Below are 12540 nucleotides of genomic sequence, written 5' to 3'. Positions count from 1 at the left end.
AGAGATGGTTGATGATACTTCAGTGTGAGATCGATGGGAGATCAAACACTTGTTCGATGTGCTTGTGATCGAGCAGGGCACCGCTCGGACGTGATCAACAAGCAAAGAGCAGAGGATTTTACTCCTAAGCAAACAATGTTCAAAGATGAACAAAGGATTCACAGTTTTAGAGATTTTTGATAAAAAGAGTGAATGAATCTTATTAGAAATCGACATAGGGTTTATGTAGAACAAAGAACACGTTTTTGACTTATTGAAAACATAAACTCATACTTAAAACTTGTAGAAAACTTAGGCAAGACTAAAGACTGAATAGTTGAATATCTTGACTTCGTTTGGTCTTGATCTTGATTGAATCCGAGTTTGGTTTGAAGCAAACCAAACCAACAATTGCTTCCTTCAATTTCCTGGTTTGTGATCGAGTGATTGGCCCACTAGGAAAGGAGAATGGGTCTCGGTCCATCTTGCCATCAGTGTTCAGCTCCCCATCAGTGTTCAGCTCATCCTGCTTCTCTTCAGTCTCACTCAGCTGGTTTAGCTCACTTGTCTCCTCATCAGTATCAGTGAGCTGGTTCAGCTCATCTGTCGCCAATCCTTCAGCAAGTCTAGGCTTGGTTGCATCATGCCCTCCTCCTTTGAAAGGATTTGACCTCAAATCCGAACCATCTGCAATATAAGGAATCAAATCAGCAACATTGAAGGTAGAGCTCACAGTGTACTTATCTTGAAGATCAATCTGATAAGCATTATTATTTATCCTTTTGAGAACTCGGAATGGTCCATCTGTTCTTGGCATGAGCTTGGACTTTCTTTCAGCAGGAAACCTTTCTTTCCTCAAATGTACCCACACCAAATCTCCTGGTTCCAAGACTAGTTCACGTCTGCCTTTGTTGGCGTGTTTCTCATACTCCTTGGTCCTCTCTTCTATGTTCTTCTTAACCTGTTCATGCAAAGAAACAACATACTCGGCCTTGGCAATGCCATCAAGGTTAGCTTGTTCACAAAGAGGTAAAGGAAATAGATCCAAAGGAGTTAGAGGATTAAAACCATACACAACCTGGAAAGGAGAAAACTTAGTAGCTCTATGAACAGAATGGTTGTATGCAAACTCAACATGAGGTAAACAATCCCAAGACTTAAGGTTCTTTTTAACAACAGTTCGCAAGATAGTAGACAAGGATCTATTAACTACTTCAGTTTGCCCATCAGTTTGAGGATGGCAAGTAGTAGAAAACAAAAGCTTGGTGCCTAACTTAGACCACAAAGTTTTCCAGAAGTGGCTCAAGAATTTAGTATCCCTATCAGACACAATGGTTCTAGGCATGCCATGCAAACGTACTACTTCTCTAAAGAACAATTCAGCAACTTTCACAGCATTGTCAGTTTGATGACCAGGTATGAAATGAGCCATCTTGGAAAACCTATCTACTACAACAAAGATGGAGTCTCGACCCTTTCTAGTCCTAGGCAATCCAAGAACAAAATCCATAGATATGTCAACCCAAGGTGCACTAGGAATAGGAAGAGGAGTATACAAACCTTGTGGTCGTGCTTTGGCTTTGGCTTGGATGCAAACAACACACTTTTTGCAGATCTTTCTACATCTTTCTTCATGCTTGGCCAGTAGAAATGTTCTTTCAAGGTGCTATAAGTCTTTGCAACTCCAAAATGTCCCATGAGTCCACCTCCATGAGCTTCCCTGACATACATTTCTCTCAAAGAACTATTAGGAAGACACAAACGATTTTTAAAGAACAAGAAACCATCAGTTTGATAGTAATCTCCACTTGGATGTGTCTCACACTCTCTGAAAATATCTCCAAAGTCAGAATCATCAACATAGTAAGACTTAATCTGCTCAAATCCTAACAACTTAGCTTCCATGGATGAAAACAAAGTGTATCTTCTAGACAAAGCATCAGCAACAATGTTTTCCTTACCTTGCTTGAAGTGAATAACATAAGGAAAGGTTTCAAGAAATTCTACCCATCTTGCGTGCCTTTTGTTGAGCTTGTGCTGTCCTTTCAAGTGCTTGAGAGACTCATGATCAGTGTGGATCACAAATTCTTTTGGCCAAAGGTAGTGCTGCCAAGTTTCTAGAGCTCGGATGAGTGCATAGAGTTCCTTATCATAGGTAGGATAGTTCAGCATGGCTCCTCCTAATTTCTCACTGAAGTAAGCAATTGGTTTCTTCTCTTGCATCAAAACAGCTCCAATACCTACACCAGAAGCATCACACTCAATTTCAAAAGTCTTAGAAAAATCAGGAAGAGCTAACAAAGGTGCATTGGTCAACTTCCCTTTCAAAGTTTGGAATGCCTCTTCTTGTTCTTTCCTCCACTGGAATCCCACATTCTTCTTGATAACCTCAGTGAGAGGGGCAGCAATGGTGCTGAAATCCCTAACAAAACGCCTGTAGAACCCAGCCAACCCATGAAAGCTCCTTACCTCACTTACACTGGTAGGAATTGGCCATTCTTTTATTGCTTTCACCTTTTCCTCGTCAACTTTGATTCCCTGTGCTGAGACAACAAAACCTAAAAACACAAGGTGATCTGTTCCAAAAGTACACTTTTTAAAGTTAGCAAACAGAGACTCCTTCCTAAGCACTTCTAGAACAGATTTCACATGATCAACATGTTCAGTCAAGCTTTTGCTATAGATCAGAATATCATCGAAGTAAACTACTACAAAGCGACCTATGAAAGCTCTCAAAACATGATTCATTAGTCTCATAAAAGTGCTAGGTGCATTGGTTAAGCCAAAAGGCATAACAAGCCATTCATACAAACCATGTTTTGTTTTAAAGGCAGTCTTCCATTCATCACCTTCTTTCATCCTAATCTGATGATATCCACTTTTCAAATCTACTTTAGAAAAGATGCAAGAACCATGAAGTTCATCAAGCATGTCGTCAAGTCTAGGGATAGGATGTCTATACTTTACCGTGATGTTGTTGATGGCTCTGCAGTCCACACACATGCGCCAGCTTCCATCTTTCTTTGGCACCAACAACACAGGTACTGCACATGGGCTCATACTCTCTCGGATGTGACCCTTCTCCATCAGCTCATCAACTTGTCTTTGCAACTCTTTAGTTTCATCAGGGTTAGTTCGGTAAGCAGGTCTGTTGGGCAAGGAGGCTCCTGGAACTAAGTCTATCTGGTGTTCAATCCCTCGGAGTGGAGGCAAACCACTTGGACTCTCTTCTGGAAACACATCTCCATAATCCTGTAATATGAACTCAAAACCACTCGGTAGCTCCGGTGCAATGTCAGAAGAAGTTAGTAAAGCTCCCTTAAAAACAAACAAGATCATAGATTGGTTCAAGTGTGCTGCTTTCCGGAGATCACTAGATTTAGCACTTAGAAGAATACCTTTTGTTTGTTTCTCAGATGTTGGTACCTTGTCCTTGTCTTCTTTCCTCCTAAGTTTGAGTTGGACTTGATCATGGTGTACTTCCTGTGGTGAGAGAGGAGCAAGAACAATCTTCTTGTCTCTGTGAGTGAATGAGTGGCGATTAGTAAAGCCATCATGAATCACCTTTTTGTCATATTGCCATGGCCTCCCTAGCAGGATGTGACTTGTGTCCATAGGTAGGACATCACAAACAATCTCATCTTGGTACCTCCCAATAGTAATAGGGACCATTACTTGCTCAGTCACCTTCAGTTCCCCTTGATCATTCAACCACTGAAGTAGATAAGGCCTAGGATGCTTTCCAGTCTTCAACCCAAGTTTTTCCACAAGCGCCTCACTTGCAACGTTGGTACAACTCCCACCATCAATCACCAAACTACAGACCTTGTCATAGACTGTGCAGCGAGTGTGGAAGAGATTTTCTCTTTGATCAGTCTCCTCTGGTTTGATCTGGACTTGAAGAGATCTTCTTGCAACCAGGAGCTGTCCGTTAACTGGATAATCAATCTGTTCTTCCTCTGATGCAACAGCTGGTTCTTCTTCTGAAACGACTTCACCATTGTCTAAGAGGATCATGACTTTCTTGTTAGTACACTCATTGGCATAATGCCCAATACCATGGCACTTGAAACACTTCACATCTCTGGATCTCGTGGTGGTTGATTTTCCCTTATCATCCTGCTGACTTCCTTTGAGATCTTCCTTCTTTATCCATGGTTTCTCTTCTTTGGTAGTGGTCGACTTGTAGTTGTTGCCATAGGAGCCCTTGGTTGGATTCTTCCTCTTTAGCTGTTGCTCTATAAGGATGGACTTGTGTAACAACTCAAAGATATCCTCATACTCATACATCTCTATGCGATCCTGAATGTCTCTGCTCAACCCAGCCTGGAAACGTGCCATGGTAGCTTCAGCTGATTCAGCTACTCCACCCTTAAGCATAAGAGTTTCCATCTCCTGATAGTATTCTTCTACTCCCCTCGTGCCTTGGGTAAGTCTCCTGAGTTTTTGATGCACCTCTTTCCCATAATAACTTGGCACAAAACGTTTCTTCATAAGAGTCTTGAGTTCATACCAGGATGCAACTTGTGCTTCTCCAGTCCTCCTTCTTGTAGTAACAATCTGATCCCACCAATGCAAGGCATAACCATTGAACTCAGTTACAGCAAGCCTCACCTTCTTCTTTTCCGAATAATCTTGGCAGTCAAACACCAATTCAATCTTCTTCTCCCAATCAAGATAGTCATCAGGGTTGCTAGTGCCTCCAAAGACAGGTATCCGGAGCTTAAGGTTTCCAAGACGGTCATCAGGTCTGTCTCTTGGTGCTCGACGGGTGGTATGTCTATTTTGAGACATTGCACGGTCTGACCTGGTTTGAGAAGCTGCTCGTCCTGTCCTGATGGACCTTTCTGATCGATCTTCATCCGTGCTACGACCAGAGGAGGAGTCTAGATCATTAGCTACTGCAGGTCGCTTTCCTCTCCTCTTCTCTCTAGCTGCTCTCCTAACCTGTGAAGTATTACCCAAAACATCATTAGTAGAACGGGTAATCCCAACAAATTCAAGTTTTTTATCCATCTCGTTCATAAGAGTAGCTATCAAAGCTTCCATTTGAGTTTTATCTAGTCTAGCTGCTGGTCTCCCCTCTCGTTCCTGGTCACTTTCAGACATGGCTTCCTGTTAAGAAACTCAACAAGAAAAGTAAGTAGACAAGTATAGATAGCCGAAGCCTCACTGGTGTTTTCTCTCAAGTGTTTCTCTCAAGTGTTGGTAGTGAACAAACTCTGTGAATCCAATAGCTCAGCAGTGATCAAGGTTCAAACTTTCAGAACAAATCCCCTACCCCAAAAGAAGAAAGATAGACAGTATTAAGAGATTTAGATCGCAAGGAGCTTTACCACCAGAGACTGGATTTCTCTTCAGTCTGGCTGGATTTCTCTTCAGCCTTAGATACTTTGATCTTATTATATTTTTATCTGGTCGGCCCCCTCGCACTTTTAGATAGACAGAGAAGAGTATAGAGAGTTTTGATGAATCAAATAAGGTTCCCAAAAGAGAAGAAAGAAATCGAGAACAAACCCCAATCAGTAGCCCTCAAATCTGCTCTGATACCACTTAATGAAACCCTTCTTGGTTTTGATTCCCTTTTTATGATCTTGAGGGTGATTTGGTTTATGGGTTCGATGGGATTGATAGAACAATGGTTTCTTTGGATAATGAGGATAGATGGGAGATGGTTTATGGATGAAGGTAGAGATGGTTGATGATACTTCAGTGTGAGATCGATGGGAGATCAAACACTTGTTCGATGTGCTTGAGATCGAGCAGGGCACCGCTCGGACGTGATCAACAAGCAAAGAGCAGAGGATTTTACTCCTAAGCAAACAATGTTCAAAGATGAACAAAGGATTCACAGTTTTAGAGATTTTTGATAAAAAGAGTGAATGAATCTTATTAGAAATCGACATAGGGTTTATGTAGAACAAAGAACACGTTTTTGACTTATTGAAAACATAAACTCATACTTAAAACTTGTAGAAAACTTAGGCAAGACCAAAGACTGAATAGTTGAATATCTTGACTTTGGTTTGGTCTTGATCCTTGATTGAATCCGAGTTTGGTTTGAAGCAAACCAAACCAACAATTGCTTCCTTCAATTTCCTGGTTTGTGATCGAGTGATTGGCCCACTAGGAAAGGAGAATGGGTCTCGGTCCATCTTGCCATCAGTGTTCAGCTCCCCATCAGTGTTCAGCTCATCCTGCTTCTCTTCAGTCTCACTCAGCTGGTTTAGCTCACTTGTCTCCTCATCAGTATCAGTGAGCTGGTTCAGCTCATCTGTCGCCAATCCTTTAGCAAGTCTAGGCTTGGTTGCATCACTATTTGGGAAGTCACTTAGCTTATCAGACCGTTGAGAGAAGGAAGAAGCTGCGCACATGACAGGCTGGAACAGCCTGGATGGATCATGTTCTTCCCATAAGCATGTGAAGCTTTCTATTGGCTTAGTTTAAATTAAAGCAACCTTATCCTTTGACCTCACATGCTTAGCATAGTGAACCCTTGTCTTTAGTCTCTCCTTTATATTGTAACACTGCCTCATTAATCTATGTATCACGATTTGCAACTCTCTCTCTCTAGTTCATAATGTTCTTCATGTTCTTCATAAACCTTTACCCTTAAACTCATCTCGATTCACCTTATCTACTCAATACTACTAAAAATATCATGGTATCAGAGCCAGGTTGGCTTTGGTATTGAGCTTGTGTTCTCTTCATCTTCATTTCTTCTTGTTCTCTTCTGTTTTATTCAAAATCATCCGAGCTTTGTTCTTGTTCTTCGCGGGTTCATAAAGTTTCAAGCTTTTAGTGTTCTTCACGGTGGGGTTCTTAGAGATTCAAACTCTGGTGTGTTCTTCGCGGTGGTGTTACTTAAAGCTTCAGACATTGGTTGGTGTTCTTCGCGGGTTGATTCAAGACTCAAACTTGGTGGTGTTCTTCGCGGGAAAAGTAAAGATTCAAACTTTGGTGGTTGTTCTTCGCGGGAAAAGTAAAGATTCAAACTTTGGAGTGTTCTTCACGGTTTGTCACTTAAAGTTATACACTTTAGTGTTTGTTGAGACAGTTCAAGATTAAAGCTCTGTTCTTTGGTCGCTTTTCATCATCATGGATGGTTTCAAGATTGATGGAGGCAAGATTACGGTTCCAGTTGCTCTCAAGGGTGGTACAAACTACCTGTTGTGGTCAAGACTGGTGAAGACAGCTATTGGGAGGCTAGGGTTGTGGAGTCACATCACGGATGATGGTCCTACACCTGTGGTCAAGGATGGAGAAGGTCAGGAGGGTGGAAAGGAACTCGCGGTTGCTGATAATAAGAAGTGAATTCAAGAAGACCTGATGGTGTTGTCCGTGTTGCAAGGGTCACTTGAGCTACCTATCTTGGATGCTTACAGCTACTGCGAGACCCCTAAGCACCTGTGGGAGACTCTCCAAAAGACATTTGGAAATGTCACTAATCTGAGCCGTGTGTTTGAGCTGAAGAAAGGCATCAACACTCTTGTGCAAGATGGTGAGGAGTTCACCAAGCATCTAGGCAAGTATAGGTCAATGTGGTCTGAGCTTGAATCGTTGAGGCCTAGCACTAATGACATGAGCGTGCTGATGGAAAGGAAAGAGCAGGATCAAGTGTTTGGTTTGTTGCTTACGCTTGATCCGGCTTACAAAGATGTGATCAAACACATCTTGAGAGCACCAACATTACCATCAATGGAGGAAGTGTGTGCTCAGCTTCAGAAGGAAGAGGGATCTTTGGGTCTCTTTGGTGGCAAAGGAGATATGACCATGGCGCATAAAGCTGAAGAGATGCAAGCTAACAAGGCTGGTTACCAGGAGAAGTCATTTGGAGGCAATTGTGATCACTGCAAGCGCAAAGGTCACAAGAGGAGTCAGTGTTGGATATTACACCCTCATCTCAAGCCGGCAAAGTTCAACAAGGAGCGTGAAGGGAGAGCAAACCTTTCTGCTGAGGCAAGTGAAGCGGGTCCATCTGGTTCTAGCTCCACAAGCAAGGCGGGTGAAAGTGAAGGCAATGCTCTCTCATCACTCCATTCAGCCGGGAAGAGCATGGAGCAGGAGATGATAAGAAGATCAGACATTGATGCCCTGATCAAAGCCTTAAAAGAGTCTGGTAACACCCTTGGTTACTCCTTTACTGCATATAAAACTGCTAGCATTGGTGATAGGGTGCTAGAATTGGTTGACCATTTGCGAACTGAAACTGAATCTGTTAGGAGTATTCATGCATTGAATGGTGAGATGGGAGCATATATAACACGACCCTAGGATGAACTCTGGATGATATTGGATAGATCCTTGCAAAGATGAATCAAATCTCAATCTTTCAAGGCTTGTGGATGCGATTGGTGACACAAAGAGATGCGGATGACTCTTTGATACTCCTAGACGACTACTTTAGATATGACACACTAAAGGAGAAGTCCTTAGACTCTGGATATGACACACCAGAACTCTCGAACTCTTGTTGAAAGCAATAAGAGAAGAGAAGTGTTTTTTTTTTAGATAAAAGATGATGATCTTATTAGACTTGCTTATAGAACCCTGGTTGTAATAGGGTTCACTTTCCCTGATCTTTGAAGGTTGGATCAATGGTTTGATGGTTTGATGGGTGTTTGCGGAATGGTAAAAGGGTGATGGTAGATGGTTTTGTGGATGGGAACTTGCGGATGGGTGATTGATGGATAGATGAGTCTTTGATCAAGAGAATGAACTCAGGTAAGGATCAAAGACAAGTTGCAATTGGAGAATGAACTCCTCAGCAGATCGATGTTCAAAGATGAACAAAGGATTCACAATGATAAGAGAGATTTTTAATCAAAAAGGTGAATGAATATTATTGAGGACGTGCAGCCCTTGATATAGACTTACAATGTGTTAAAAACTAGAAAGAATGTAGAAAACTAGGCAAAGACTTTGTAGAAAACAAGAATTTGACTGAAACTAAAAACTAGGCAATTTGTAGAACCGAGATGTTGAATTTTGACTTGACTTTGCAACCTTCAAGGCAAGCCACGACCAGAACTTCTTTTGTTGATATTTTGTGATGAGAATGGGCTTGAAAAGGGCTGATAAATGGGCTGGTCGAATTTGACTTGAAACAAATTCAAGGTGAATTTGTTATGGCCTTCTTCATGGGCTGAATCACTTCTTTTTGTTTTGAGAAAGGACCAGGTTGTCCAGCAGCTAATCCAACTCTATCTTCAGTGTTACTCAGCTCATCCAGCTCCATGTTAATGTCACTTAGCTCACTCAGCTCCAAGGTAGTGTCACTCAGCTGGTTCAGCTCATCCTTAGTAACTTCAGCTGATTTGAGCTCCACATCAGTCTCCTTAGCTGGTTTCAGCTCGTCCTCAGTGTCATCAGCTGGTCTTAGCTCCTCCAAGGTTGCATAGCTGATCAGGGTTGCATCATCCCCTCCTCCTTTAAAAAGATTTGACCTCAAATCTGTATCTCCTACATCAAAAGGAAACAAGTTACACACAGGACAAAGGTTCAGGCAAAGAAACATGTAAGCATCATCAAAGAAAAGTTTTGGACATAAACTTCCTTGGAGTTTTGAAGCAATTTTCCTCAAGTATTTCCTTTTCAAAATCTCTGGATGATAAGCATGATGTTTTCTGCTCTCTTTCCTGACACTCCTTTGAGACTGAACCTGTTTATTCTGGACACTAAAAACAGAAGCTAGATATCCAGAAATATTAGTGCAAGACATGTTCTTAATCTGATCAATAACAAAGAGTTTATTTCTGAGAACATGTTGCACTTGTTTCAGACTTTCAAAATGCACATCAAAGTAAGTATTGCAGACAAGAATGGTATCAAGGCATGAGGTACCATATATCAACTTCAAAACGTGCTTCACATGATAAGAATCAAAACATAAAAGTTTAAGTTCAAGATCAGATTCAGAATCAGTTAGCACATGTCTCACAGGTTTTGATTTACTTTCAAAGAATGTGTTGTAAACTAATATATCACCACAGCTCAAGACAACATCATTCTGCAAGTATGATCTCAAAACAAACCAAGATTTATCTGTTTCAGAACAAGAATGGACAGGTTTCAAAGCAAAATCACAAATAAAATCGGTTTCAGCTCTAAGTGATTTTTGTTTCTGCAATTTCCTATTCATAAACTCTTTCCAGGCACGTGTGGAAGAGAACAAATCATCAGTGATCAGTTCATGTCTAGAAAAACTCAGCTCAAAGCCATTATCCTTAAAACAAGCAAAAGAATTACAAGGTTTTCTGAAACAAAAATCAGACTGTTGCAGAACAAACTCCAATGACTTTGCAGGGTGATAAAAGCTTTTGTATTGTTCCTTAAACTGATCAAAACTCAAAACAAGACTAGTTCTGATGTCACTGCCACATGAAAAACGTTTTTGATCAAGAAGTTTATCTGGTTCAAGTTTCTCAAAAGAATGAATCATCTTGTCAAAACGCAGTTTGAAACACAAAATTCTTTCACTTTGTCGAGACCTAATTTTTTGACATCACTGGAACTAACCTTAACAAACAATTCAGGAAAAGAATTAACCAGATGAATTTCCTTACAGTGCTCTTGCAGGTTGGGAGAGAAAGGTGTAGGAGTTGTTTCTGGTTCCAAGCTTATCTGCTCCATCACTTCACCTTGTGCTAGACTCTCCTCTTCTGTTTCTGGTGAGTGTTCTTCTGAGACCTGAGACACTGAAGCAAGACTACTCGGTTGCACCGGTTCAAAACAAGTTAGTTCATCAAAGGTATTATTGACAACAAGTTCAGATTGAGAAGAGAAAAGAGAAAACTCAATTTCTGTCTCAGTTTCTTTTATTACCTCAGATTTTTTTGTTTCCATCGTTTGGATGAGCTGCTCCTGCTTGCTGCAACTCATTGGATCAGAAGCCCTTGAGGAAGGTCGTGTGCTCTGTCTTTTTTCCTTCTCCAACTTCTTGTATATCTTGTTGTACATTTCAGCAATGTTTTCTGGACTACTCCACTCCTTTGGAGCTCTACGCAGCAACTTCTGACCATCATGGCTATGGACAGGTTTTGTTTCTTCTCTGGACAGTGTAGATTGTCCCCTTCTCCTCCTGATAGGCGTGTCCAGAAGCTTCCCTGGTCGGGATCTTTCTTGATCATGATATGTGCGCCTCCTTTTGGTCTTAGCATCCTCCTGAACCTGAGAAACTTTACTAAAAACATTATCAGCAGAAGTTCTTAGAGATTCAAATCTCTTATCCATTTCTTTCATTAGTGTAGCCACCATGGATTCCATCTGGATCTTATCAAAGTTATAGGTTGGTTTTCCCTTTCTTTTACTGACATCTCCAGCCATGGTTTCCTGTTACAACTCAACAAGAAAGTTAGTACACAAATAGATAGCCGAAGCCTCACTTAGTGTTTCTCTCAAGTGTTTCTCACAACTTTGTGGTGAAGTTTCTTTGTGAATCCAATAGCTCAGCAGTAAACAAAGATCAATGCCTTAGAGAACAAAACCCCAACCCCAACTAAAGAAAGAGATAGACAGTATTAAGAGATTTAATGGGCAGGGAGCTTTACCACCAGAGACTGGATTTCTCTTCAGTCTAGCTGGATTTCTCTTCAGCTTTGATTCTTTGATCTTTCTTTTTTTTTTTTTTATCTGGTTGGCCCCCCCGCAGTATTAGATAGACAGATAAGAGATGATAGATTCACCGAAACAGAGAGATCAAACGAGGTTCCCAAAAACGAAAGAGAGAAGAATTCAAAGAGTTCTTATGACAAACCCTAGATCACGAGCCTTCAATCTGCTCTGATACCACCTGATAGAACCCTGGTTGTAATAGGGTTCACTTTCCCTGATCTTTGAAGGTTGGATCAATGGTTTGATGGTTTGATGGGTGTTTGCGGAATGGTAAAAGGGTGATGATAGATGGTTTTGTGGATGGGAACTTGCGGATGGGTGATTGATGGATAGATGAGTCTTTGATCAAGAGAATGAACTCAGGTAAGGATCAAAGACAAGTTGCAATTGGAGAATGAACTCCTCAGCAGATCGATGTTCAAAGATGAACAAAGGATTCACAATGATAAGAGAGATTTTTAATCAAAAAGGTGAATGAATATTATTGAGGACGTGCAGCCCTTTATATAGACTTACAATGTGTTAAAAACTAGAAAGAATGTAGAAAACTAGGCAAAGACTTTGTAGAAAACAAGAATTTGACTGAAACTAAAAACTAGGCAATTTGTAGAACCGAGATGTTGAATTTTGACTTGACTTTGCAACCTTCAAGGCAAGCCACGACCAGAACTTCTTTTGTTGATATTTTGTGATGAGAATGGGCTTGAAAGGGCTGATAAATGGGCTGGTCGAATTTGACTTGAAACAAATTCAAGGTGAATTTGTTATGGCCTTCTTCATGGGCTGAATCACTTCTTTTTGTTTTGAGAAAGGACCAGGTTGTCCAGCAGCTAATCCAACTCTATCTTCAGTGTTACTCAGCTCATCCAGCTCCATGTTAATGTCACTTAGCTCACTCAGCTCCAAGGTAGTGTCACTCAGCTGGTTCAGCTCATCCTTAGTAACTTC

The 12540-nt window shown here is 41.1% G+C and overlaps 1 protein-coding gene across 1 annotated transcript; it reads right to left on the bottom strand.

Moving 5' to 3' along the window:
* Positions 1 to 2367: 2367 nt before the first annotated feature.
* On the bottom strand, positions 2368 to 4773 carry LOC130503781 (uncharacterized; the record flags this gene model as incomplete). Its single annotated transcript, XM_056998346.1, has 4 exons — positions 4582 to 4773; positions 4046 to 4467; positions 3079 to 3775; positions 2368 to 2517 (listed from the first exon to the last, which is right to left on the bottom strand). Coding segments are annotated over exons 1-4 (1461 nt in total), but the record flags the coding sequence as incomplete, so codon positions are not given.
* Between the last annotated feature and the right edge of the window lie 7767 nt (positions 4774 to 12540).

This window comes from Raphanus sativus, unplaced genomic scaffold (genome assembly GCF_000801105.2).
Source record: "Raphanus sativus cultivar WK10039 unplaced genomic scaffold, ASM80110v3 Scaffold1126, whole genome shotgun sequence".
In the NCBI taxonomy this organism is placed as follows: Eukaryota; Viridiplantae; Streptophyta; class Magnoliopsida; order Brassicales; family Brassicaceae; genus Raphanus; species Raphanus sativus.
Note: the sequence above shows the minus strand (reverse complement) of the source record. Positions and strands in the feature narration are given on the sequence as shown.